Source organism: Paralichthys olivaceus, chromosome 24 (genome assembly GCF_024713975.1).
Source record: "Paralichthys olivaceus isolate ysfri-2021 chromosome 24, ASM2471397v2, whole genome shotgun sequence".
Taxonomy (NCBI): Eukaryota; Metazoa; Chordata; class Actinopteri; order Pleuronectiformes; family Paralichthyidae; genus Paralichthys; species Paralichthys olivaceus.
In genome coordinates, this window is record NC_091116.1 from 573,377 (window position 1) to 600,908 (window position 27,532).

The window sequence follows — 27,532 nt, forward strand, 5'->3', positions numbered from 1 at the left end:
TGAAATATCAGAATAATAACAATAAAATATTTGAACTAATGATTTTTTTATTTGGAGATAGTGACAACATCCGCATTGTGATTCAGAGACATTTTTTTTTTCCGATGGCCCTGAGGTGGAAAACACAACGACAAGTCACAAAACATGATGGTGAACGAGAAAACACAAAAGATAAATAAGAAAAAAACACGATGGTAAATAGGAAAACACACCATCAAATGATAAAATACAGCGATGAATCAGGAAACGAGATAAAAAAACATAAGGAAACACAACAATGACTTATCTTATATTAAACAGCTTGTTATTAAAGGTCATCTATGCTTCCACCAGAATTTACCACCTCCTAGAATTTATACCAACAACAAAACATACATACAATCAAAAATACGTGTTCTGGGGAAAGTGAATATTTCAATTTGTATTTGGCATGAAAATGGTTCAGTCCACATGTGGATGATAATGAGGCTGACACATTCCTGTTGTCAGCTACTGTCCTGTGGTCAGAACCACGCTGTGTATTTACACAGGCCGGCCGGGGGGGTCAAAGGTCACCGCTCAGTCGGCCTCCGCAGGCACACAGAGGGGGAGCGGGAGGAGGTGAGAAGTTTGGGTTTGTAGCCTCGGAGTCAAAGGTTGAAACTTCGACTGCTGCGAAACTAAATCTATGGCTAATTTTACTGTGTGTGTGTGTGTGTGAGTGTGTGTGTGTGTGTTTGTGTGTGTGTGTGCTGTTGACTATTACTGTATGTGGTGTCAACACGGTGGCTTGACAGAAGTCTCCATGACCTCAGAGGACATTACATTGACCCACATTCATTTCCCTAAGAAAAACCCTACCTTAAACTAAACCTAACTTAAACCTGAACCTAACGTTAACCTACACCTACACACAACCTTAACCTAATCAGGGCAACTACTTTGCTTAATCCTCACTCAAACATAACCTGAACCTAATATTAACCTAAACCTAACGTTAAAACTGAATGATTTCTGTGATGTTAACCCAAAACATGAGATACCTAGACCACACACACGCACACGCACACACACACACACACACAGTCTTATCTTACTGCCTTATCCTTACTGCCCCATCAGTCATTAACCAGATCACAGGTTCCTGCTTGTGCATCTGGTTTTAATGGAGCCTTTTATTCTAAACCACAGACCACCACCTCAGCTATAAAGTGTGTGAGCGCTGGTTAAGCTCCCATGATGCATCTGCACAGTTTTCTGCAGTCATTAAGTAAGAAGAGACATGTGCTGTCAACATTAACATTTACTCTCACTAAAAAATTTAATCTGTATTTTCCATTTTTTGCATTTCTGTTTTGTTTTACATTTCTGGGTATAGATGAGACCACCATTCAGAAGTCTATTGAAGAATATGGAAATTTAAGGTGGCGTTACACACGCAGGTACACATGGGAATAAAAGTCAGGATGTCTCCACACGAGAAGATTCTTACTAAGAAGCAAAAGTCTTGAATTCCCATTCCCATTGTACTCGTGTATATTAAAATTCAAATACCTTTTTCTTCATTTCAGCAAGAGCAAATGAAAAATATTCTGTCTGAGAAAAGATAAAACAAAGGAGACGCAAGGGGGAAAAAAATCAGGTCTATGCTTTAAAATCAAATTTTAGGAGCTAGAGCGACATCTAGTGGTTGCAGTAGAAAAATACAGAATCCTTTTTTTTTCTCAGCTTGAGTGGATATTTTTACCCTATGCATCTTCCTTTTTTTTAAAGCCATCCATCCATCATCCATCCATCTTTGCATCCATCCATCCATGCAGCTACAATAATCTCTGTAGTACCAGTTTCTCCAGCAAAAGAAAAAACCTCATTAATGAATCCCAGTGGGAAATTGCAGCATTCCAGCAGCCATGTCGCATTAATCTTAAAATAAATGAGCTACATAAGAAGCGAAACACAATAAAAGCCATAATGAGTTTTGCATTTTACACACATCCCTAATATTCTCCTCTTGTGAAACAGTTTTCTGACAAGAGCACAGTATTAGCAGCAGCGTGTGTGTGGCCTAGAACAAAAGTTGAGTTTAAAATGACGAAATATCATGAGATCACCTCAGAAAATCTATTTCTGTTGTAAAACTGCAAGTAAAGGAAAAGATCTGGTCGAAACACACACACACACACACACACACACACACACACGATAATAATCTTGCACTCTGCAGCCAACCCTCAAAACCACACAGACATTTTTGTAAAAAAGACAGGATATGTGAGTGACACACACACTAACACGCTTCTTCCGCCGTGAAAAATGTCAGCAGCACAAACGAAGCTGTTTGAAACATTTCAGTTTACAGTGTTCACTTCACTAGAAAAGTCACAGGATTTTTTTTTTTTTTAAATGTCACTGCACAGTTTCTCAAAATAAATCCATGATAATAAGCAGGTACAGATGTGTTAAGAGGCAAAAAGTAAATTTCGTTAGACGAGTAATTTTCATGTATTTGTCAAAAACAAACAGTAGAATAGAAAAGTTAGGATTTGTTTCAAATGTACGTAAAGGCTGCTAGTTGTGGTTGTGACAGTAAAAACATTTAAAATATACAATTTCTTGTGGCTGCTTAACTTTGGTAAGAGAGCAAAGAAGTCGACAAACTCAATTCTGTAAATATGCAATTAATGTTAAGACAATAACCCAATAACTTTTGCTCTGTGTTGTTTTTAGATATTAAAGCCCAATTAAAATGTATTAAGGAATTAAATGAAAACATGATGATTAAAACATGAATGTCTCATTGTTTTGTAATAATTAAACTTCATAATCAAATCTGTTTCATCGTGGAGTCTTTCCTCTGTGAGACAGAGGAGAAGAGAATAAAAATAAAAACAGATGTTATACACTGAGCATATAATACAGTTCTGATAATTAAGAATTGGTTTAAAAAAAAAGTTAAAAGTTGTGTTCCGGTAACACTTTTACATAAAATAAATACAAAAAATAACATATGAAAATAAAACCAAAGCGCAAACATTGTTCAACAGAGTCATATTCAATAGAACCTCTTCTACTTTTCGAGACGATAAACAACTTGATGATAACCACAACTGCGCCAAAAACATGAACAGGACTAAATTCCATTTTTCTTTGCTGAGTCATTAACACACTCACGTCACACTTGTCTAGTTCTGGGAGTTTTCGTCCTGGGCTGAGGAAGAGGAGGAGGCTTCTCGTCATCCCCGTTAACCTCTGCTTTTGTGGTCTGAAGAGACAGGAAGAGTAAATCCGATGACTTGACTTACTGGTAATTTGCTATAGTTCAACCTGCTTCAACTGTTGCACATCCTTACATGCAGTGTTGTGAAACCTCCACTTGACCCTCCTACCTGTGCGGCTCTCCTGGGGCCCGGCTGAGGGGGAGGGGGAGGGGGAGTGGACTCTTGGGCTCTGGGACGATGCTGCTGCTCACGGTGCTGTTTGGAGCGATGTTGGCGAGGACCAGTGTGGCCGGCCGGTTGCTGCTGGTGCTGGTGCTGGCGCTGGTGACTGGTAGGATGGCCATGCTGAGGACATTCATGTTGCTGCCGTTGCTCAGGGTTGGCCCACCTGAGACGGAGCTCCTCCTCATCTGAACATTCAAAGAAATGTTGAGTTCACATCTTAATCTTTCTTTATTTTTGGCAAGAATATAAAACCAAGGGATATTTTCCAGTTAAACTTGTAGTTGATGTGAAAACTTTCATATTTCATTTAATTTTTACAGTATAAATGTCAGGGAGATTTTGTGGCCATGCCAGAGATTTGAGGATTTAAGTGCAGACCGCGTATCTCAGATTCGAAGACATCAGATAATTATCTTCTGGTTTACTTTGTGTGAACACCCTATTGACCTCGTACATCCATACTACAACGCAGGGGGTCATGTGATGGGGGGCTGACAAATCAGCAAAGTTTATATTGTGACTGAGAAAACCCAATCAGCAAACGGTTGCGTCTACGTCTACATCCAGAAGTAGTGGAATCGATTCTTCTCTCTTTCTGTGCAGTCGTTCCTTTTCCACAGGCTGCTACACCCTGATGTTAAAACAGGCTTGTTTTGTCCCCAGAACACACACGTCCCCAAAATCCTTAACCCTCAACCTGGCTTATCAACTTTTTATTTTAAAGAGTGTACTGTATGAAATATTGTTAATTCTAAATTTGATCCCAAACTAAAAAAAAAACCAAAAGCAACGTACCAGTCTTTTGCATTCTTTTTTTCCGTTTGGCCCGGACACAGCAAGCGATGACGATGATTGTCAGAATTATAACGAGACCTGGTCAGGATGGATAATAACAATAATTATTGAAAATGTCAAAATCTAAAATTGCACATTTCACTCCTGGTCATTCTTCTCAAGTATCACTATCTGATAAAAAAATACTGCCATGTTAACATGGAGCTACACAGGAGAGCGAACCTACCTCCACCACCACCCACGGATATGTAGATAAGTGTCCATAAGTCAGTGAAAAAAAAGTCTGTAGGAGGAAAGAGGGGAAGAAGAAAACATTAAATATTAATTTCATGTGAGTGAGTTTTATCCAAATGGCTATTTTAATGTGAAGGGGTTCGAGTGTTCGATGGACAGTTGACAACGTTAAAGGTGATTGTGCCAAGTTGTTATATGAAAACACACACACCTGGAAAGTAAAATTAGGCCATTAGGGCTGTATTGAAGTATTGTAAATGAGAATAAAGTCGTAATAATATGAGAAAAAAGAAAAAAAAATTTCAAGAAGAGAACTTGTCCTCACCGGAACTTCTATAAATATCACACAGATGTAAACAACCTCACAGTCAACCACCAACAACCATTTCCTCCAAGTCTGAGTGTTTGTTTCTAAAGAATAAAAAACCAGCTTCCAGCACAATCTTCATCAAGCCTTGATACTTAAGACAAGATTAAGCTTTTCTTTATTTGCGAGACCTGTAATGAAGTATAACTTAACAGGGTTTAAGATTTTATTTCCCCCTGTTAGCGGCTCAAATACTCTTATTACATACAACATCTCCACATAAAAGACAGGCTAGAAACATGTGGCGGTGGTAACCACAGGATCATACTCACTGTTGCAGTTGGATGAGACAGTCTGACTGGTCAAAGCGCTGACTTGGTTGTAAACTTTGCAACTGAAGGATTGCATTCCTTGTTTCAGATCTTTGAGCTCAAGCACCAGCTTTGGTCCGTAGTTGTTTTTCAACAGATTGTTATTGTGGAACCAACTAAAGTTGAGATTCCTCTCCTACAGGGTGAAACGTCATTAAAGGACACGTTAGAGGATTATCATGAGAATGTGTAATTCATAAAGTAAACCAATATGGATTCTGTAATGCTCTCACTCAAAATGAGAATGATTTGCAAGAAATGCCTTACTGCTTTATTTGTTGTCACCTGAGCAACCTGGCAAGTCACAATAAGTTGGGTTTTGTGACACACAATGTTCAATGTAGGCTGCGGGACGCGATCTGAGTAGAGATTAGATCCATCATGATTGAAGTGGTGCAATTTATGTGTTTAAAAATACCGTGTGAAGAGAGAGGGACGGTCAGAAAGATATAATATGTTGAAACTTACCCAATACACATAAACGGGTGCTCTTTAAATTTGGTTCTGACTTTCCATCCGCACTGAAAACAGCTGGGATGTATTCATTCGCATCAGATTTGCTCACATTCATTAGCTTCAGGGATCCATTTGGATAAATATGATTTTCGCCCCCCTTGTGAAACGTGTACTTCGTCCCCGGTGGTCCGGGTTTTCGTTCCACGATCACATCAGGACCGCGCCACCATTTCACTCTATCTTTTTCTTTCAGGTTGTATCCCAGAGGCACCGCAAAGGCCTCCCCTGTTGCGGCGTAGCTGCTGCAATTGGCCAGAGACTCTATGGAAGAGAGAGAAAGAAAAACAACAGAGAATGAGACGGGGCCGTATGAACGCCCACATAGCTGACTTTGCAAAAGCTTCAACACTAACCTACAGTGGCCGCAGTGTTCCTTACACCTCAAACACATGACAGAAACACAGGAAGAGGCGGACAGGGGAACACAAAGGAAATGGTACAGTCTCTGGGAACTTTGAAAGTCCCCATCAACATCTACAGCACAGATTCTACAGTTGTCACAGCCGTTGAATTATCAGTGTTCCTGCTGGTAATGGTGTTGGTCATCAACTGTTCTCTGCAGAATCGTCGTTTTACAGTTTCAGAGAATTTAGATTTCATTTTCCGAGAAAGTTACTCACAGGATGTACGTGTGTCGTACAAAAGACATGAACTATGGTTCGGACCTTGATCTGAAGCTTCAGGTGTGAAACACCCTGACAGGATGTGAAAATATGCGATTCATGACCAGCAACAGGCAATTCTGCAAATATACTAGTAAAGACATGACACTTACCATATCAAACAGTATTTATATTTTCAAAAGAGGGAAAATAAATTACACAAAAAACCAAGCTGATATCCAAAATAAAAATAATTGAAAAAGTTGCACCATTAACTTAACAAACTCTTTTTGTCTAGTGAAGCACTCACTCACAGTCCTTTAAGATGCTTATTACTTTTTAAATTCTTTGTGAAGAGATTCTTAATGAAACCTTTTTATAACCGCAGGACAGGAAACAATGCAAGGAAACAACAGACAAATGTCTGAAAGCTTCAAGTCAGCATTTTTACACCTTTGTTCTGAACCTAAATGTATTAAGAATGAAGTCAGATTAAATATTGTCTGGAGTGTCTGAAAATGTCAAATGATTTCAATGATTTCATTATGTTTGTATTATTATCGTCCATCGTCATGTGACACGTCGATAACCCAAGTTTTAACAGAGAAAAAAGATCTAACACTTATATATATACACAATATATAAGAACCTGGGCCACTTGTTCTACGCTCCATCTTCAACATGTATTTGTAGAGAAAAAACGTTATCATGAACTTTTTAGGTTCCATTATTAAAACTGCTGCTTTACTGGAACCGTATGACTGCTGCTTCTGAAGGTCACTGAAACGCTTTTGCTCGGCTTCCTGTTCGTCCTCTGTGCCCTCATTTCAGACCAATACGCCGCAGAACGCTACATACAGTTCTGCTGAAGTCAGAACTATAGGAACGCAAATATGGACGAACAGAAGTCAGCTAAACAAATCAAATACACAACAAATCAGAGCATCACACAAATGAAATAGATAATCCTCATCTTATTGTATATTTAAAGGTTGTGTTAGAAGAACCAACAATGTCATCACTGATTTCACCAGGAAAGTTCATACAAATGTTTCTGTGTCAGTTGCAAATGGCCGTGGACTCATATATAGTGTAATGCAAATTAATGCACATTGTCCCTTTTCTAATAAAGAATATTTTTTAAAAATTGACCCTGAGCTGCTTCCTTTGAGCAGCTGCAATAACGTTTTTTTCAATATTTTAAAATTTTGCAAACTAAATATTTTGAACGTGGATGGAAAAAAAAAATATATACGAATATTAGGATGTTATATATGATTCACAGAAAAAATCTGGGGTTGAAAATCCTTCTACTTGTGTTGAAGTAAAGTAAAGAGTACAGAGGTAATTTAGAAATGAAAGATTTGCTTTTAAAAATATCACAAAAAAAGTAGCAGTAAGTTTAAAATATGCAGAGAACAAGGAGAACATGATTTACTCTACTGATCTGTTCCAGACTAAAACTAATTAATTCACTAATGAGTTATTTATTCTCAGTACCTGTGGGGAAGATGACGGAGCAGCAGAACAGCAGCAGCAGAGAGATTTCAGAGACAACAGCCATCTTCATCTTCATCATGTTCTGCTGAAAAGAAGAACAGCCGCTTTCCATTATCAAGGTTATTTCCTGTCAGCGCGCACTGAGATCATATTCATGCGTTAACGTGAACGTGCTTATGGTTTCTAAAGGAAGTGATCCAAGAGGCCCTGTCTGCTTTCATCGTCAAAGAATGAAACAATGTTATTCTACGTTTAAGGCTTCTGTGACCTCAATTCAAAGATCATCACAACCTTCTTTTAGGTCAAGTTTGTTTTAGTTCTCAAAGAATAAAATCACATTGGTTTCTCGATTTTAACTCTTTTAATTTGGTCACTGACGTTATAAACAGATTCCAAACAACTGGTTTGAAATGATCTTTTCCATTAGCTCAACATTTGCTGCCCACATTCACACACCTGAATTCAAATAGTATTTTAAGCAAGTTTCCTTTTTTACGGTGACAAAATGTCAAACAGCAAAGTCAAAACAAAGTTAAACAATTGAGACTAAATGAGAAATAAATGTCACATTTTTTCTCCTGAGCTAATGAGTTTCATAAGTTAAAACAATATGTTTCTGTGAATTTTCTCTGAACTTTAAAATGTCTCCTCTATCTGAAATGAAAGGTTTCTTGTTCTTATGATGTAACCTGACAAATAAGGTCATGCCATTGTAACTTCAGAAGACGGGATGTGCTGTGTTTATTTTTGCTTGAAAGAAAAGTTCTACTAACAACAGTATCCCCACTGTGAAACGTGAAACTTGAATTTTATGAACATTGTGATAAACTTTTGTATTCCAGCAGCCAGAAGCTGTAAAAATGCACTTATTTGTACAGAATGAACATCTTACCTCTGAAGCTTTGACATCACCAACTCACTCTGACTGCACTGGAGGCCCGTGTTGATCTAAAAGCTGCGTTACAAAATAAGATGTGTGACGTTTTGCGTTGCTGTTGCAGCGATCGATGAATGCAGTGGAAATGTGGAAACCCACATGTAACTTTGATTAACAGCGCGTGGCTTCCCATAATTTCTGAGCCAATATTAACTCTTTGAATTCTTTCTTAACAGTCTGTCGGAAAATTCCATCTTGATAAATCAGCTAATATTCTTATTATATAGAGTCAGCTTGGTGGTTTCTATTCCCTAAAGCAGTTGGGCAGTGTGGTTGTCAGCAAATATTAGCAAAGAGTAAATAGATTTAAGATGTGTCAAAAGCGAGCAGGAAGTTTCTATATCACACACAAATACAGAGAGGACACTTTGTAGAAGTGATACAAAGACTATAAACTAGTCACTGAGACACCACTTCTAACTTGTGGTTTAACACATTACTATGGTTCACATACAAGAAGAAGAAATTCAGTAAGGCAGTGAGACTGTTTTTTATACTGTGAAAAACAATATGTTTCACATCCTCCAGGAACTTTATCCTTCTTTCACTTTTGATTTTAGGACATTGAACTTGTTCCTTCTCGTCCTCTGGGGGTGGGAGTTTGTGAGCGTGTGCGTACCATGGACTGTTTATAAAAGATGGATGACATGACTGCTCAACAACTCGACTGACAACGTTCATCACTGACACGAAGTGAAAACTGAGAAGCAACATCACCGTCAGGACTAAGTACTGAGCAGCGATGCTCTTGCAGTACCTCCATTTGTCCATGATATGGCACAATTGCATTACATGTGCATGTACTCAAGAAGGAAACTACACAGACCAACATCTCTTTATCTAATCTTCCAGTAAAAAATCAGCTTAAATGAGAAATTACAGATGTGAAGTTTGTCAGCAGCTGCATATACATGAGTAAAACATGAGAAATAAGTATTTAAGTATCATACAATAGATTCAGAGAACTTTAGTTTTTATGCTGCCATGAGCTCCAGAAACCCAACACAACTCAAATTATGCTGAATATGGGAAAATGATCTTCAATAAAAGTAAAACTATGGATCAATAGGTCACTATATAAAACACACCATGTTAAAATTGTGTAAGCAGGTATAGATATGAGTCCTGATCCGTTCTCGCGGTGGAATGAGATCTGTGTTGCAGGACGACGGCCTGACCGTGTTCCTGTGAGGGACACAGACGACCCTCTTCTGTTAAATGGGCCTTTATAAATAGAGCAGTCATTTTTCCGTTGCTGCGCTCCAACTTGTCTGTGCATCAGACTGGAGACACTGACAAACCCTTCAGATAATCCAGCATCCAACCACAAACAGCCAATCAGATCGCTGCAGACGACTTCATCATCATCATCATCATATCAGAATGCTCTAAATAACCGCAGGCAATCAGACACTAGACTGTGTGAAAGCAAAGGGTTCTCACTCTTAGATCAGCAGGGTCGTGATGAGCAGGGTGGACGTCCTGTTGAAGGGCCCTTGAGCCACATGCTGAAGCTGGACAGGCTCTCCTCCACATGACATGACCTCCGACCTCCGGTTGGAAGGGAACCAACAGTTTTCCCTAGATGGATTAAGAAGACACATTTTAATCATATCAAGACAAATATTTCCGACTTCAGACTCACAGATTGATAATAAAATGGACGACTTGTAGCTCCAATAAAGGGAAGCCAAAGCATCTCGATCGCCACCCTGTGGCTGCTGTACTACATGTCATAAACCCTGCCTCCTCCATGTTAGTGAATGGGTCATAGACTGAACTAAAAAGTCATATTACACATTAATAAGAACGCTGCATCAAATTAAACTCAAAATAATAAAACGACAAAGCACGTATTAAATGTCATATTTAGCCAAATCGTTTCAAGGATTGAAAAAGCCGGTTGAAGTTTTCTTGGACACATTTTTCACACAGTGGCCATTCTGAATTCACATCACACCTCGAGTGGGAGGTTTTACTGTGAAAATACAGCCCAAGGGCCAGAAGAAAAGGAAATTAGCGAGCTGACGTGTTGAGGATGGGTTGAGTGTGTTAGAATCGTCATTTCCTCTCTGATTTACTATACCAGACACGGTGCTGTTAAGGGGTCGCCGATTAGAAATGCGCTCAACATCTAAGAGTTAGAATAACTTGTGTGTTTACAGACTCTATGAGAGGATGTGATTTGTAAAGAATGATAGAAAGAGTGATAAGAACTTTAAGTGATGTGTTTAGTGGGTCTGTCAGAACCAGGTTCAATATTAGTTTTATGTCTGTCCACGAGTAGAAGTCTGGTGCAAGTCTGCAATTACAGAAATCTCCATTTCCATCGTAGTTTTCTCCTGGTTCACAATAAAGAAAATCAATTGGACACAGACAAATAAGACATTTTTAACTTCAATAACCATCTGTCTTCCCTTATCTGTAGCCAAGTATCCTGTGTAGAGGTATGGAGGGACTGAAGGTTTTCCCCAACCACAGATTCAGTTTATGCTCGACTAGAGACAGCGTAATGACGATGGAAATTTAATATTACAGAGATGGAGTTTGAGATGCAGTTTGAAGCCCTCATCTGTGTCTGCTGAAGAATAAACCAGATCCAGGAACGTCTCTCTGGTCCGTGTTGAGATGCATTCATCACTCCTGGGCACAGTTTTTCTGCACACATCATTGTCCTGAAAGCTCACAGACTCCATCTGACAGAATGATTGTGGAAAAAAAAACATATTACAACTGCAGCTCTGATCTGACAGTAGCAAGGCTGATTGTGGGGGGTGGATTTAGGTTTCCAATTTCAGAGGAATGACAAGTGTGTCCAAAAATCTGGTGCACTGGATTTGTGCTATTTTTAGAGGCAGTGTGTCCCGGGGCATTCCAGATTTGAGTGATTGTTGCCGGGTATCTCTGGGGAGCGTCGTCCTTTAGAGGTGCTGGATTTGAGTGATTATTCTGGAGAGGTGACAGCGGACGACGCAGATCAGGTGCTGCAGATTTGTGCGGTTTTATTTCGGGAGGCTCTGCTGCATTTGTTTGATACGTTTTGTTTTTTTCCAGAAGTATGATGCGTATGCCAGGAATGGGTTACGGTGGATTACTGCGACAACAGTAGCCCACTGTGATTACTTAAGGCTATTGTGGTACATCAGCCATTTTAGGTTCAACATAAAGTGTGCTGGATTTGAAGCAGCCAGACGAAGCCAACTATGCCTGTTGGATTTGTGGCGTTTCATCTTTAGTAGGTCGGGAGCCTTTGGTTTATTTTAGCAAAACAGATGAGGTGCGCTGGCCTTGTGGATTATTTTTGGATATTAACTAAAAAAAAACAGATGAAGTGTATATATATATATATATATATATCTTGATTTTAATAGAATAATTTCCCTCTATTGCAATCAAAATGTCTATAAGAGTAAAATAATACAATATCTAGAGATTCTATGTGTATATATTACAAATAAGATGGTTGCTTGAGTTATTATGGTTCCATAAAGACCCATTCTCTCTTGTTGATCCGCTTCACTGTCGTGCTCCTGCTGTCAGTCACTTCCCTCATGTCACAATCCATCACGTCCCTGCTGTCTACTGAGATATGAGTGATCGGTTGCTCTGACAACTGGAAGGACGAGACCGCACAAACATGCACCTCACGCTTCCAAATGGTTAAATAATTTGATTCTCTGTATGTCTCAGCTGCCGACATTAACAAAATATATGACTCATTAAAACGAGATCATCAGATTAAGGTGTGTGTGTGGTGTGTGTTTCAATCGTGGCGCACATTGTAATCACATTAGGTTCAGGGCATTAGTGTGCATACTGATGCAGCCATCGCTGTGACAGAAACATCTGGGATGTTGTTTGTGACGCTGCTGAGTGATGGATTAATGATCTGCTCGAGCAGAGTTTAAAAAATGAGCGCCGTGGCTGACTAACAATTTTGTCAAGGCGTGCTAACAACACAAACAATGTTTTATTGGAGATAAAAGCTGTTTTTTTATTACTTCTACGTTGTTTTAATTGATCTACAGTTCAGAGTTACTCTTGAACTTGATGGACCTGATAGCAAGACGTGAAGGGAGAGGAATAGAAATACATTCCAAGTCAGTGAACCATCAAACTAAATTTGAAGCTGCTATTATTTATAGTAAAAGAAGTTGCATAGTGTTGCAACTCACCCAGATAATGTTTTCTCCGGGGCTGACTGGTCGAGGCCTCTCATCCTGCGGGCAGCTGCCTCCGTATCGCTCAGACTCACCCGGGGTCTGGATCTACAGCTGCATGAACCCATCACAGACATCTTGAGCAGGAAGACAGGTCGACTTGAGGTACTGGAATGATTTTTAGCAATGAGAACAGCGTTAAAGAGCAAGGAACACTCGCTCTGCAGCTTCTTCTGGTCCCCTGTATAACCATACAATGTCTGACAGAAAACAAAAGCTCTGCTTGAAGAGCTAACTGAGGCGACTTCGACTGATTTGAATCGTTTACTTTCAGGGGGCATTACCCTGATTACAAATGACATACTGTCATATCAACACTGTCCCTAAATGATCAATAAAAATGTACAACACTGCCCCGAGGAAACATTAACCAAATCTCCGTTTCTAAATTAGATTTTCTTAAATCTAATCTTCATCCAATCCAATTCACAACCACTTTAATGTCATTAGGGTGGAATTCAAAGGGAGAATTGTTGTTTCGGGTTTGGTGCTGCGCTTCAAACGCTGGCATCAGATAAACCCTGCACTTAGACGGAGGCCTCTGGGGATATGTCAGCTGTAGGCTTCTCCACATAGCTGGCTATATCTGGAGAACAGAGAGGGAGGACGAGAACGAGGGAGCAAGAGGGGGAGAATGTGTGTGAAGCTGCCAACAGAGGCAGTAAGTCCTCCAGAGTAAACAGAGCTGATGGGGCGAACCCTTCCTCCATCCTTCTTCACCCCAAAAATGTCCATCTATCCATCTATCAATTTATCTATTTATCTATATGATCTAATCCATTTATATAATCCATATATCTTATTTTATCCATCCATCCATAATCAGTGAATATGCAGTATTACAGCTCTGTGCAGGATAAAGAAAAATGAGTGTGGGTGGCTTTGGCCTTTGAGAGAAAACATTTCCTCAACACTTCTTACTTGAGTGGCAAGCGACATTTAGAGCTAAACATATGTGCGTTTATTTATAATACACTGCAGTTATTGGACATTCATAATGTGCAGTTCTCCTGAAACTCCTTCCTGATATTTGCAGTAAGACTAAAGCTCAAATTCTTCTTTTGCCGCATGCTTAGCTCAGACACTTTTATATACATCCTTTGAATAAGACATAGTGCGTGTGCTTCTCCTCATGTGCATACTTTTTATCATAAGGTCAGGGCCAAGTGGTTCCTGGCCAATAGCAGATTATGGTGACGTGCCAAAACATGGCAATTACCATAGTGTTCATCATCAGATGAGTAGCAACAGCAGCTCTTATGTTTCTCTTCAACACTGTGCTCCATACTTTTCAAACCCTGATACACTACTCATACTCTAAATGTTCAAGGATGTGTGCACCATCACTCTGTGGGAGAAGAAAAAAATAAGCCCCCATGTTGTACATGTTCCATTTGGAAGTATCTACTTCTGACTAACAGGAAATAAGAAAATTTTTAGTGTATTTTGGTGCAGAGACGTCAAAGGGGGGGCCGGCCCCTAACTGGTCACAGCAGGATGTGGTTTGCACGATCTTGTTTCGAATGGATGTAAAATAAAAACCTAAAATACCACGAGGCAGAAAAGTTACTTGAAAATTAAGATTAATTAATGTTTTGTGGAGTTTTTGTTTTTCACATATGTGCTCTGGATTTAGGCGACAACGAATCTCCCTCTGTTCTGAGTGGCAGCAGAAGCTCTGTGTGTTTTCTCTGGTCTGCTGTGGTTTTCTGTATCATTCAGCGTGTGTCTTCCTCTCCTTCTAGTCTGAGGTCAGAGCTGTTTTTGCATTTCACCATGTAAGGCTGCAGAGCTGAACGGCTCCTGAGGGGGGGAAAAAAGAGAACAATTTTCTTGGTGGAATTTTTTCTCTCTTATTATTTTTCAGCTTGAAATAAAAGCGGCTGAGTTGTTGAGACACCTTCAGTCCAGCAGACACATAGATACTTATCACTGCTTCAAGAAGACTTTATACGACAGAACAGGGATAATCACATGCTTGAATTTGTTCATCCTTACATTGTTAAGTCCCAGGCAAAGAAATGCTCTTAGTTTCTGTTCACACCTGTGTCCAGTGCAGCTACAGTCTGATGTGATGCCGCTAAGCAGCTCCTCACAGATTAACTCTCTCTTTTTTATAATTGTAAACATTAGATATCTGCGATTTTCTGACGTCATTTGGAGTCCGCACATTTTTATAGCATCAAATAACTAATTCAAATCAATTAAAACGTAAATGTACATTTATTTTCACGGCGATCCATCAAACAGTTGCTGAGAACATAGTTGTGGACGAGCCAACCAACCACAGAGCTGCAGCACTGGCAAGGCTAAAAGCAAACAAAGAAACCCAGTGATCATTTCTTTTCCCCAAACATCTTCATCTCTTTAGGGACAGATGACCTTTCTCTCCAGCCAGAACCTCTCTTGGTACTGTGCTGTCTTACGGCATCACATCAATGATTATTTATTTTATTAAGAGAGCACCTTTAGCCCTCTGTGACGATAAATAAATATAAAGGCCAGATCTGTGTTATCTATAATTACAACCTAGCAATCCATTTGTTTCAGGTTATATTACTGTTTTCTTTCTTTTCAGTCAATTTGACAGCTTTATCCCTTATTATTTTCCATCTAATAACATTTTTGCTGTTCTTAAAAGTGTTTTAATTTCAAGCACACTTCATATGTTAATAGAACAGTGGCTACGTCTGTTTTCTTTCCCAAATTGTTTCCTCCTACTTGAGAAAACCAGCTGAGGGGCGGGTGGGTCATGTTATCTGTGGAAAAACACAGTGAATGAAGGTGATTGTTTATGTTTAATATCCCTGTGTCCAAGTACTCCGACGGTCTATCAGCGACCAGCAATAACAACAAAGCAGTACAGTGACTGACAGACTGTTTACATGCAGATTCTCCTTATAAGGCAGATTAAGTGCTTTCTGGGTCACAGGGGGGGGGGGTGTTATTTTTACTTTTTCCAGAATTTTTTTGAGACCCATGTCTGTTTTTATTCCTCCCAAGTGAACGCAGCTGCCCAGGACTTCACACAAACAGGCCGTAGCCATATTTTGTCAATTAACCCCCAAAAATATGTTTTAACCTATAATCTGGTGTTTTTATAACAAATCTACTTAAGGTTACAAAGACACAATAAATGATCCACTATTGTTTTGCTCTCGTTCACGAGTCTGTTTGTTACAAGACGATATAAGACAATTCTATTTTACAAGGTTATTTGGGATATTACTTTGTCATTGCTGCTTCGACAATATCTGGATCTCAAAGAATCAATCCCCAGGCCCTTCACCGCCGGTGTGGTCGTGGCCAAGTATTTATATTTAGAGGTGGCATCAGCTGTTCGTAGGCACCGGGATTGTGCCAGGTGTCATATCATCCTGCCAGGATAATGAAGACAATAGAGTGGTCCAGCCGTGATGTTTGATTGCTCGCCAAACCGCAAATCTCGCTCTGCTGTTGATGTGCCGGCTCTTCACACTTCACATGTCATCGATGTATTAAACAACGGATGAGGAATTCTAACACGGTGACCCATCCGTTCTATTGAGGGTGCTCACCCACAGCAACAGAGGATGGGGAAAGAAGAGGGCGAGGACAGGAAAAGAAATGTCAACCTGGTTGTTGATGACGTATCAGAGGTTGTGTCTCTCTGTAGTCAATCACATTTGATATTCTAGATTTGACGCACACAACTTAATTTTGAAGGAATAGCTTCTGCTCGTCAACATCAATTGTTTTTTTTATAGGTCTTATACAAACAATATAATATTTTTCTTTGTGTCTGCATTCCTCTGCGAACACTTTATTGTACTTTAGGACACGTGATGATAAACCCAGATTCTTTACTGTAATCTCTGCTCTGAAACATCCCACACCCACCCTCCAAGGTTGTGGAGCTTATAGGAAATGGTGATTTTAAAAGGTTGATGAAGATAGAAATATCGTATCAACAACTAGATGGTATTAAAAAGCTGTGTGTCAAGGAGGTGACCTTCATGGGCCACGTCGAACCACAGCTCATGTTCCCATACTGGCTTTTTTATGATTTGTGTTATTACAAACATTGTAAGAAAAAAGTCAGATTTTAAAATGCTAGAAGAGATTCTACTGGGTATGAAGACAGATGCAGACCTCATGTCACAGTTTAACTCACACACATGATTTGAAGTGCATTTCACGACCGCCTATCAGTCATGGACACTCGGATTAACAATTTAACACTTTCAGGTTTTAGGGCTCAAACATAATGAACCTGAACCAGATACTTGCTACTGCATGTGTAATTCACCAGCCTGGTACGACCTTGGTCTCTCTCTCTCTCTCTCTCTTCCACTCTCTCCCCCTCTCTCTCTCCCTCTCTCTCACATTATGTTTACAGCCTCGGAGTGTGTTGCATATCTGACATTTCTCTCTCAAACTCCAACCGGCTCTGTTCTCATCTGGAAGGTAAGAGGCAGCATCCTGCACTCCTTCAATTTCATCTTTAGACATTCGACGGGGGGGATGATAATCATAACAGATGATGCATACGTGCTTAAAATACTTTGAATGAATCATAAAACTAGTACGTAAGTAATTCAAATATATTATTATGTAATGATCGGTACGCTGCGTTCTTATGAAGCCGACAAAGACTTCCAGGGTCGTATCAATCAACCAGTTAAAGAACTTTTCAGTAACTGGTGGTGAAATGTTCACAGTAACTGACTCTGCAGATGTTACACAGTTACAGTTGGACATCCTTTATTTTACTGCGAGGGTAAGAGGAGGCCATGATTAAGTAAAGATATAGAGGAGCACTGTTTAAATCTTCTTATAGAAAAGTCACTGTTCACATTCAGTAAACAGCTCTGAAGAGAGAGCGGGGGGAGAAGGGGGAGGCAGGGGAGAATGGAAACAGGACTGAACCTCCCAGAGGGATAAACACTCATCTGCACTTCTTACATTCCCATCCAAGGCACATGATTTTATTTGAGAGGAGCCGAGGAGCCAAATCAACTCCATCTAAGCAATGATTTCATAGTTTAAGGTTACAGGAGGATACGTGAGTAAGAGATAAAGGCCTTTGGTTTCATATGAGTTTGCTTGCATCAAACTGGCTGTATGTGTTATTTCATTCTGTGTTTCATATGCAACACTTTAGCTTTGATGATAGCAGCCATCACTTCTATACAGGGTTCATATTGGCACCTGAAAGATTTTATCAGTGGGTGAGTGACACTGATCGTGCCCCAGTTAGAATAATAGGTCAGCATCAGCAAACCCATGTATGTGTCTGACCTGCATTTTACCACACGACATCTGTCGCACTGCTGAAAAAATGATTTTTAATCAAATAATAACAACAGAAGTATGAAAAGTGTCGAATGGATCAGAGCAACAAGTAAGTGAGTGTGTGTGTGTGTGTGTGTGTGTGTGTGTGTGTGTGTGGGGCCTCATTTGCTACTCAAGACGACAGCTTACTGTGCTGACACACACTGATAAAACTCACACCCATGGAATGACTGGCATCTAGTGTGAGGAGTCTTTAGAGCTCGCTCACACTCCACACACACACTCCACACACACACTCCACACACACACACACACACACACACACACACACACACACACACACACACACACACACACACACACACACACACCCTTTTTTCTGATGGAAACATTTCAGTATTTCAGTATTTACTTCTCAGATGAAACATAAAGTAACTTTCATATCCAACGTCACTCCCACTCTGTTGGTCACACTGAAGGTATTTAGCTGTTGGCACCAATGGCCAACAACAGATGATTGTGTTTATACAAGTACAACATGGTCCTTTCAACAGAACCCAGGAGTTAACTCTGCTCTAACAGTCATAAACATCTAAAAATAAAACCTGCTTTACAGGCAAAGCTTAAGCCTTCACATGGTGAAACACGGACGCTGAAGTTTAGTTCAACTCATTGAATTAAAAAAAGAGGAAAATACTGACATAAACAAAAGAAGCAAACTGTTACTATCAAATCATTTGAAATCTATATTCAGTGTTTTCCTTATAATTTTTCTCAATGCCAAGGAAGATAAAGTGCAGCAGTAAATCATTCTCACTGTGTTCAGGATGGCAAAAGCTTAATTTAGTTCAAGAAAACATTCCTGTTATTGTTTTGAATAAATCTACATGAGAGGAGGACTGTCGTAGAGAAACAGCTGTTAATTAAACATGCTTAATATCTCCTGAATGGATCAGTAATTCTCATAACTACCCTAAAGGCAATTAACTTATTGGCTTGTGAGTCTTTATATGCAAGCGACTCCATCATCAGAGGCCTCAAGGGTGAAAACTCTCCAGTAATTTACAGGAAATAAAAAGTAAAGCTTTGAAAAACATCAGGGGGGAAATGTGCAGCAGAGATGTGATTCTTTAGTCTACCTTGTTCGTCATTTCGGATTTAATCAAAGCCTCTATGGGGGTCTAGGGATCAATGCTGGGACGCTGCGAGGGTTTGACGTTTGCAGTCACAATAACTGTAAGACTTCAGCTTAATTAATCTTTTTGAATTATTAGTTAATGTGCCAACAAGGACAATTAGATTCAAAGCTGAGTCTCAAGCAGCCTGTGTTTCATCTGAGGCCTCGTTCAGACATCCGTCCTGAGAGCTGAGTGTTAAGCTCGTCTGTTCACACGAAGCATTCAAATGCATTCTGAAAGTGTCTCCTGTGACCACTTGTGATCAGATCTCACCTCCCCGTCCTTTATACAAATCATCACATAAGTCATTTGTGTTGTTGAGGACCAAATTATGTTGTTTTTACCTAGTTAGACGTGTTTGTGTATGTGTGAGTCCACACGAGGGAGCGAGCGAGGTAGAGAAACTCTTTTAAGAAAAGTATCATTATGGTCAGTGTTGATATTGTGGCCAGAAACAAATCTAAATCAATTTGTGCACTATGTTTGCGCCAGACAACATGGGAACAAGGGAATCATGGGTAAATTTGCTGTCAACACAATGGGGATTACTTGCATTTTCTGTCGACATAATTCTCAGCATGGAATGGTTGACTGTCAGCACTCAGTTCATAATGACGAGGCTGATTTGTGCAGATGTGCGTGAGGATAGCGTGGGGGGGCACTTTAACCCTGAGGTGTGACTACTGGTTTGACGAGGCTCATTTCTCACTGAACACAACAAGTAAAGGAAGGAAGAGGGAAAGATAAGAATAAGTGGAGGACATTTGACCTAAAAAAGATTCAGGGGCCAGGAGCTGGACAGGGGCCTCACAACATACCAGGGATTAGGGAGCTTTATTATTTAGCATCCAGCATAAGCTGCTGAGAGGTGAGAGGAAACTGACTTAGTACTCGGAAGCTGCACTTTGTCTAATTACACTGGATGGTGGCAGCAAGAGAATCTCTGCACAGCGCTAGATAATCGAATCCTGTAACGTAAGGATTAGGATTTAGTAAAGTGAACACTTCATTACCACCACAACAGCAGTCCAGTTACAAGGCTCAGTGTCTAGGGCTGTAATGAACAATTGACCCAGCAGGGGCCGCTATAGCAGGACTTTTAATCTTGCCCCAAATAGAATAGTGCTGAGAAATTCTGTGTTTGTGGGAGCGAACATGTTGATCTTGTCACAACGACTTTGATCCCAGGAAAGTCCCACATCACATGCTCTTTGTCAAATTAACAGAAGAAAACGACTACAAAGAATCTATAAAAGAAACAACATGTTCCTTATCACACAAATCAAAAGTCAGTTTTGCATCAAACTTGTTGATAATATTCCATGGAGGTCAATTGTGTTAAGAAAAGATTCATCTGTATGTGTGTTACCAGATTATATGAAAACAATTGAAACCTTTTCTCATATGCAGCCGAAATATGACAGGATCCTAATAAACATATGAAGTACATCACAAATACCTCACACAGTTCAGTTAGTGTTTTTCAAGTTGTCTTTCACATTGTTGTTGTAACATTTGTGTTGCCACCACTCCCACTAGATTGTGGTTAAACACTTCAGCAGGCCTCAGCCCACACATCCCAGCATGATTAGAGAATCATCACCCCCCAGAAAAGGTCACACGAGAGCGATCCCCCCCGTGGGAGGGTGCTGGTGTATGGAGAGAAAACGAAACTGAGCCAAACCATGAGCTGTGATTGTTTTTCTTAACTGTCGATGTTCTTTTTCTTCTCTCCCTCCTCTCTTTATCAACAGCAAAGAAGAGAAGACAAGAGAAGAGAAGAGAAGAGAAGAGAAGAGAAGAGAAGAGAAGAGAGAGAAGAGAAGCTCTCACCTTCAGACCTCCTGATTTCACCAGTCTGTCCAGCCTCAGTAACTCTCCACTCAGCGGGAACAGGCCCGGCAGCCTGACTGAATTCTCCCCTCTCTTCATCCACGCCCATCAAAATCTAACCGGTCCACCGTCACCATGGAGCGCGTGCAGCACATGACCAAGTCGGCCATCCGCCGAGCATCTCAGATCGAGGTGACCCCGCAGGCCAAGAGGAACCTGCAGGAGCTGTTCGTCAACTTCACCCTCATCCTCATCTGTCTGCTCCTCATTTACATCATCGTCCTGCTGAGCAGCTGAGAGAGACGGAGCCACAGAGAGAGAGTTCGGCGAGGTTGTACTGTGGAAACGGCTTCAGATGATACTTGGGTTTTACTCATACACACACACATCAGATTTCTACGAAAGCAATAATGTCCCCCCCCTTTGTATCAGCCCAACTCTGTTTGATAACAGAGATCACCAGCCTCCATGGGAAAGCAATATGACAAGACATCCTGTACGACAATGTCTCCAGTAATAATATGTGCAATGTGTGTGATACTGAAATATCAATACATCACTTTTGTTTAACGTCCACTTCCCATGATCCCTTGTTGCTTCCTGCAACCAACGCCTCCACTGTTAGACCGTAGAAAGACATGGATGCAGTGATACTAAGTTTCTCTGTTTTAAAAACAGAGTCATTTTACAACTGGAGCAGGACTATAGTGTGTGGAGGGACATGAAACTGAAAGTTTAACATACTGCATCTACACAAGATCATACGTGAACTATGACTCCCAGTGTGCATTTCACACAGGAGAGGTTAATATCACACTGTTAAGAAAACTTACTATATAATTTATTATACAACTCGCAGCTTGTTTTTGGATAAAATCAGTACCTTTGTTGTTAATTTGTCGCTGCTCTGATTCGCACCTCTTCGTGAAGCAACAGCCGCCATGACTCATGGGTGTTGTTGAGTTCGGAGCCATCTGCACTGCCGAACAACAAAAACCCCCATAAAGCCTGACTTCTCTGAAACAAAGTTGAAACAGTTAGAGATTGTGGCTTTGACATGAACCAATTAAATTATCCAGAGGCAGAGTTATCTGCTGGAAAAGATGATATCATTGAAAGAGAATTCTGAAATGGGACACAAATTATTATGAAATGTATCCCCTTTTATTAACGGCTTTAGAGAAGGCAGTGGGAAATGGATCTCCAACTCGACCCATCTGTTGAATGTACGTTGCGTAATTTGAGAGTCGTGCTTATTTAGAAATTGAAGCATATAACACTGAGAAATGATATTTGAGGTATAGACTGAGTACCTACATGTATTTCTGATTTCAGGCCTGTTTATCCACGAGGGTAACCTCACTTTGCATGGTGTGATATCACTCGCTATTTATTCTGTTTCTGAGTGGCAGGTTTGGGGGTTAATTACAGCACAAGTGCCCTGATTGTTGCAGCAAAGGTGTAGAAAGTAATCTGTGAAATACGATTCCTGAATCTGAAGTGCATTATGAACTCCACAAGGGTCATTTTAAATGTATTTATGTGTTTGGAAGATTGTACCACCTGACTTTTAAATGACGAACCACCAAATAAACTGCATGAAGACAAATTAAAGTGTTGGTCCCTTTTGTTTACTGGAGATCCCAGTTTTACATTTTTAGATCATTTAGCCTTGTCTTGTATTGATCAGCCTGTGCAGATTGTTAATCACAAACATAGTGAAATTGAGTCAGCAGCTGAGAAAACAAAAACACACAATCAAAGCTAGCACCAGTAGCAATTAGCAGCTAAGCTAAGCTAAGCTAAAGGAGTGAATTTCTGGTGAAGCTGGTGTTAAAAGTTAAATTGCTGACTTATTTTACTTTGTTTTACAGATTAAAGTTAAAGTGCTGCTTTCTTTTACTTTGTTTTACTGATTCTATTTCCTTCTGTTATTTATTTGAACACCTACTCGTTCAAATCATGTATTCTATCTGGCAACACGTGGCTTAAAACAAAGAAAGATGCTCCAGAACTTACTCAGCAGCTCAAATATCTTTCAGTCTTCAACAATTCAACATTTTAAATCCTCCTTCAGTCGCGTTAGAAGCAAACTCACTCATATTGTCGCCATTTTGTTTGAGTTGTTTACTTTAGCTTCACTGTTGTCATTTTTTTTATTTTTCAAATTCTTTATTAGTCACGACAGAGATTACAACAACAACAGTGCCCAGCAGAAACATGGAACAAATAAAAGAAGCTAATAATTCATCTTAATGTTGGGGTCATTACTAAAAGTTAAATAAAATATAAAATAGGAATCTGAAAATATCAAAAGAAAATCTATTTTGTAGGATTTAGAATTGAATCGACTTATTATCTGAATGCTAAATAACAGAGTTTCCATTTATGCAGATGGGATTTTAGTTTAGTTAGAAAATATATTAGACAAGAAAAATATTTTTCCAAATCTTAAATCTGTGTCACCAGATCGTAACATTTAAAAGCGTCTCAATTTCAAATCTTTTGATTTATTGATTTTCTAATTCATGTGTCTGAACAGAATACACACACACACACACACACACTTAAGAAGTGCAACAGTACGCTTTAGCTCACAATCATAATTTTACTGTTTCCATAACATACAACAGAAATTATACAAATATAAATAAATATTGTCATTGTTATAATTCTCATATATTGAATTCAAAAATGGCAAGACAGACATCATTCGATGATAAGTCACAAGGGTGACATCCAGTCACTTTCAACTCAGTTCATGACACAAACTGCAAAACACTTTTCTATCTTTCCATTTCAGTTTGTTTTTTCTTTTCCGCAATTTTTGTAAAAACCGAGTTGAGAGTGCAATGAATTGAGCCCTGGTCTGTATATCGTCACATTAAAAAAAAATCATCTCAACAGACATTTAATGTTTTAATAAGTTGCAGTTCCTGTGGTTCACTGATGGTCATCTGATGTCAGTGCTGTGTAAAAAATAAATAAAAACACTCAAGAAGTTTCTTCTGTCAGATGTAGAGAAACACGAGTTCTTATGTATGTCACATTTATCTTAAAAAGGTCATGACAATGGAATGATGATGGACAAAAGGTCAAGTGATCATTTAAAACAACAGTCTGGTGAGATGACGGACAGATAAATAAATTGAGGGGAAAACAACATAAACTCCCAGCAAAACACAAAAAACAAGAAGACAGAAACAATTATGTAGGAAAGCAAAAACAAACATACACAGATAAACAAATAAATATATTTCATTTTTGCTGTTTTTAACACATAAGCAAAACTAAACCTTAAGGACCACTCCAGTGTTTTTGACATGTGTACTCATCCATTTACCCCAGCTGAGGTACAGACAATCTCACAGAAAAACCAATCAATCAAAATGTGAACATCTACGACTCCATGATGAGGATGATGGGATGAGACTGTCAATAAAAAACAGTTGAAAAGCAGATATTGAAAATATTAGTTACCTATTTTAAGCTACAAGACAGGGGAAATATGAAAAGGCAGAAAAAAAACATGTTCAAAACACACTAACTTTGGCATCATGCGGATTTCCTCATGCAGAAAAACATTGGAATGGTCCTTATACTATCACAGTTAAAAAAAAGGGAAGTCACCCAGAATGTGCTTCTTACTCTCAGCTGGGGAAACAGTGTCACCCTTGTGTTGGAGTATCCAATGTCAAGTGCATTGAAACTTGTTTTTAGAAGGCAAGTGTGTGAAATCATCAGTGGGGAAATAAACGCAGGGCAGTAAAATCAGATGTGATCCTAAGAAAATTGTAAAAATAAAATGGAAGAAAGACGTCTGCGTTGGGGCAGATGCCGCAGCTTAAAATGTCAATCAAATAAATATAATCGTCACAGTGTGCATGGAGGAGTGAACCAACTGCGGTTCAGTGTCGGGACGATCTCCGGAGAGGATCCCGCTCCCTCGTCTCTTTCCCGGGTTTGTCACATTTCAGGTCAATATTTACAAAACACACCATTTAATTTCAATATAGCTTCAACCTCATGGTGCTGCATTCATGTCAGTTGGACGTTAGGATATCCACATACAGAGTTTTCTGTATATATGTTTATTCTGTAGACCGGGGTGTAATCAATATATCGAGTTGCCTGTGTTTCCGAATTTACGATCCGATGTTACCGTGTTTCCCACAGGACGCAGAGGTCACGTCTAAACCTGGTTTCAGGAAGTGTTTTACTCTTCACTTTGACAGTTTAGAAACATGGCGCATTTCCATCCTTACCAACGAGAGGGATTTGAGGGGAAAAAGTATAAATATATATTTAAAGATAAACACAAAATATAAAAAGTGTTTAGAAAAACAGGGACAAACTCGAGTCCAATGCAATTCAACACAAGTGGTCAGATTTTTGTTACCTCTGCCATGCAGCTTGTGTTTTCATTGGACAGCACATTACATTTGGTAGAGATCCAGGAATTTTTCTTTCACTTTCTTTACCCATATGGGACTGCACCATGAGCAGCTGAGTGTACAATACTGTCTGATTCATTCACGCAAATAAGTAAAGTACAAACACTTCCTGAACCTCAGTTGCTTCTGTTATGGAAGACGAGCATGATTGATGCTGTATAAGGTGACTGAACGGGTGAGAGGAGGTCAAACTCCCAAAACCTGACGTCTCGTCTGTCTACGTTTGAAAAAGGGAATAAAAACAAGAGCCTCTTCTTCAGGCTGGTGACGACCATGCAGTCTGGAAACTGTACAGGTTACCGAATGGACTTCACGGACCCTCGGGTCATGAGAACTACTCTACACAAGAACGATGTAAACTTTAGAGTCGAGTTAAAAAACAGACGGTACACCAAAAAGATATGAAGATTCAAGTGAGTGACAGCAGCATTATGATAGTGTTTCTGTTTTCACATGCTCTAAGGTCTGCCCCACAGGCAGAGACACGCAGCAGGAAGCGCTCCGTCACCGACATGAACTCCTAGCTTGTAATGAAATTATTGATTAAACCCTCCTTGGCTTTAAAAAGGTTGCTAGGAGTTGCATGTCACTGACAGAACTTCTCCTGTGTATGTCCCTGGTCCACTGGCATCTCAAGCAGACCGTAGAAAAACAGTAGCTTGTTAAATTATAAATACTATATTAATAAAAATACGAGGGGTGCTTGATTCGTTTCATCTTGATGTTTCTCCTCTTGAGAGACTCGGATGGTAAATCAAGCACCCCTCAGCTAGCTCAAGAGATTTGGAAATGACTTTTAACATTTACCATATGTACACAGTCAAAGCTCTGGGACAGGAAGCTAAAGTTGGTTGTTTTTGTTGTTGCTGGTGTCGTTATTGTGGTGTACTGTAATTCAACGCACTGCGGACGGGAAAAACAACCAGAAATCACTAAAGGCAATTATCAAGGCAAAAATCAGTTTGTCCTGGTTGAACGTTGAGAGCACGTCCAGTCAGTCAACAGCTCGCAAGAAGAAATACACACATGCAGCACTGCAGTTTGTGATACACGGGGCCAGAATATGGTATGGAAGTTTGAAAAAACTACAGACGCAGTTGTATTTAAACTATGGTTTTACTTTTATTTTTATTACCCCTGCCAATCTGCGTTTCCTTGTTTGTTAGTTAGCAGGATTTAGGAAAAACTGCAGGACGATTTACCGCAAAACTTTGAAGGATGTGACATGGGTCACGGAAGAATGGTGTTTGTTCTGCAGAACTGCAGATGAGAGATAAATAACTTAAAACTATTTCCGATATCCACTTTTTTACTGGAACCCCAGTGCTGCAGCTGCATTCTTCAAAAAAGAATATCATTCAAAATGACTTTCAAAACCTGCAGTTTGATCGCTGTCCAGCTTTAGCTCTCTGTCCCATTACTCTGCTTTGTTTTTTAGTTTTTTTGACAGGATTGGGGTTTTTTTCCCGGTCAGAAAGTGAAGTACTGAGGCTCCTCTTCTTTTGCATCATGTTCTTTGCTCTCCCCTGCCTCTGTCTGCCTCGGGTCTGATGGTGTCGCAGCGTTGGCCTCAGGAAGGCTGAGGGAGGGAAGACAAACATTAAAAAAACATTAGAATGAGGAGAAGGGAGAGTCAAACAGAAATTCACCAAGAGGCAGTCGGTAAATACAAAGTGTGTTTGAACTGAAAATAACAGTGGCATTCCCTCGCATGCAACCGTGCCGCAGTGGATCCAGGGAGGTCCTGTGGGTGGAGCACAGTCCATGCAAGAAGTGGAAATTTTACATTTATATCACACTGGTGAAGGAGGAGCTCCACCTGAGGGACAGCCACCTAAAAAACACAAGCAAACTCCTATCCTCCATTTTTTATTCCCACTTATCCAGCG

At 39.8% G+C, this 27,532-nt stretch overlaps 3 protein-coding genes across 14 annotated transcripts in view; 1 reads left to right on the forward strand and 2 right to left on the reverse strand.

Annotated features, from left to right (window-relative positions):
- Window positions 1-29: 29 nt before the first annotated feature.
- Window positions 30-12,998, reverse strand: LOC109640082 (T-cell surface antigen CD2). Of its 10 annotated transcripts, none has more exons than XM_069520499.1 (10): window positions 12,860-12,998; window positions 10,128-10,265; window positions 7,748-7,829; window positions 5,598-5,906; window positions 5,397-5,488; window positions 5,091-5,265; window positions 4,444-4,500; window positions 4,218-4,295; window positions 3,330-3,607; window positions 30-3,241 (listed from the first exon to the last, which is right to left on the reverse strand). In XM_069520499.1, the coding sequence occupies exons 2-10, from the start codon at window positions 10,218-10,220 to the stop codon at window positions 3,152-3,154; spliced, it is 1,254 nt and encodes a 417-aa protein (XP_069376600.1). In that variant the 5' UTR covers window positions 10,221-10,265; window positions 12,860-12,998; the 3' UTR covers window positions 30-3,151. The 10 variants fall into 10 exon arrangements, with proteins under 10 accessions (XP_069376600.1, XP_069376602.1, XP_069376601.1 ...); XM_069520501.1 differs by having other exon boundaries at window positions 3,366-3,607; window positions 5,415-5,488; window positions 7,748-7,832; XM_069520500.1 differs by having other exon boundaries at window positions 5,415-5,488; window positions 7,748-7,832.
- An 8,192-nt stretch (window positions 12,999-21,190) lies between these two features.
- pln1 (phospholamban 1) lies at window positions 21,191-21,625 on the forward strand. Its single transcript, XM_069520507.1, has one exon. It carries the CDS (start codon window positions 21,325-21,327, stop codon window positions 21,484-21,486), a length of 162 nt encoding a protein of 53 aa, XP_069376608.1. The 5' UTR covers window positions 21,191-21,324; the 3' UTR covers window positions 21,487-21,625.
- Window positions 21,626-23,783: 2,158 nt separating this feature from the next.
- The window catches only part of LOC109640107 (protein FAM184A-like), a 34,258-nt gene continuing 30,509 nt past the window's right edge, over window positions 23,784-27,532 (reverse strand). For all 3 annotated transcript variants that reach the window (XM_069521349.1, XM_069521350.1, XM_020103931.2), the window contains one exon: window positions 23,784-27,222. In XM_069521349.1, coding sequence (XP_069377450.1) covers window positions 27,114-27,222 — 109 coding nt within the window. In that variant the 3' untranslated portion in view covers window positions 23,784-27,113. The remainder of the gene's footprint in view (window positions 27,223-27,532) is intronic.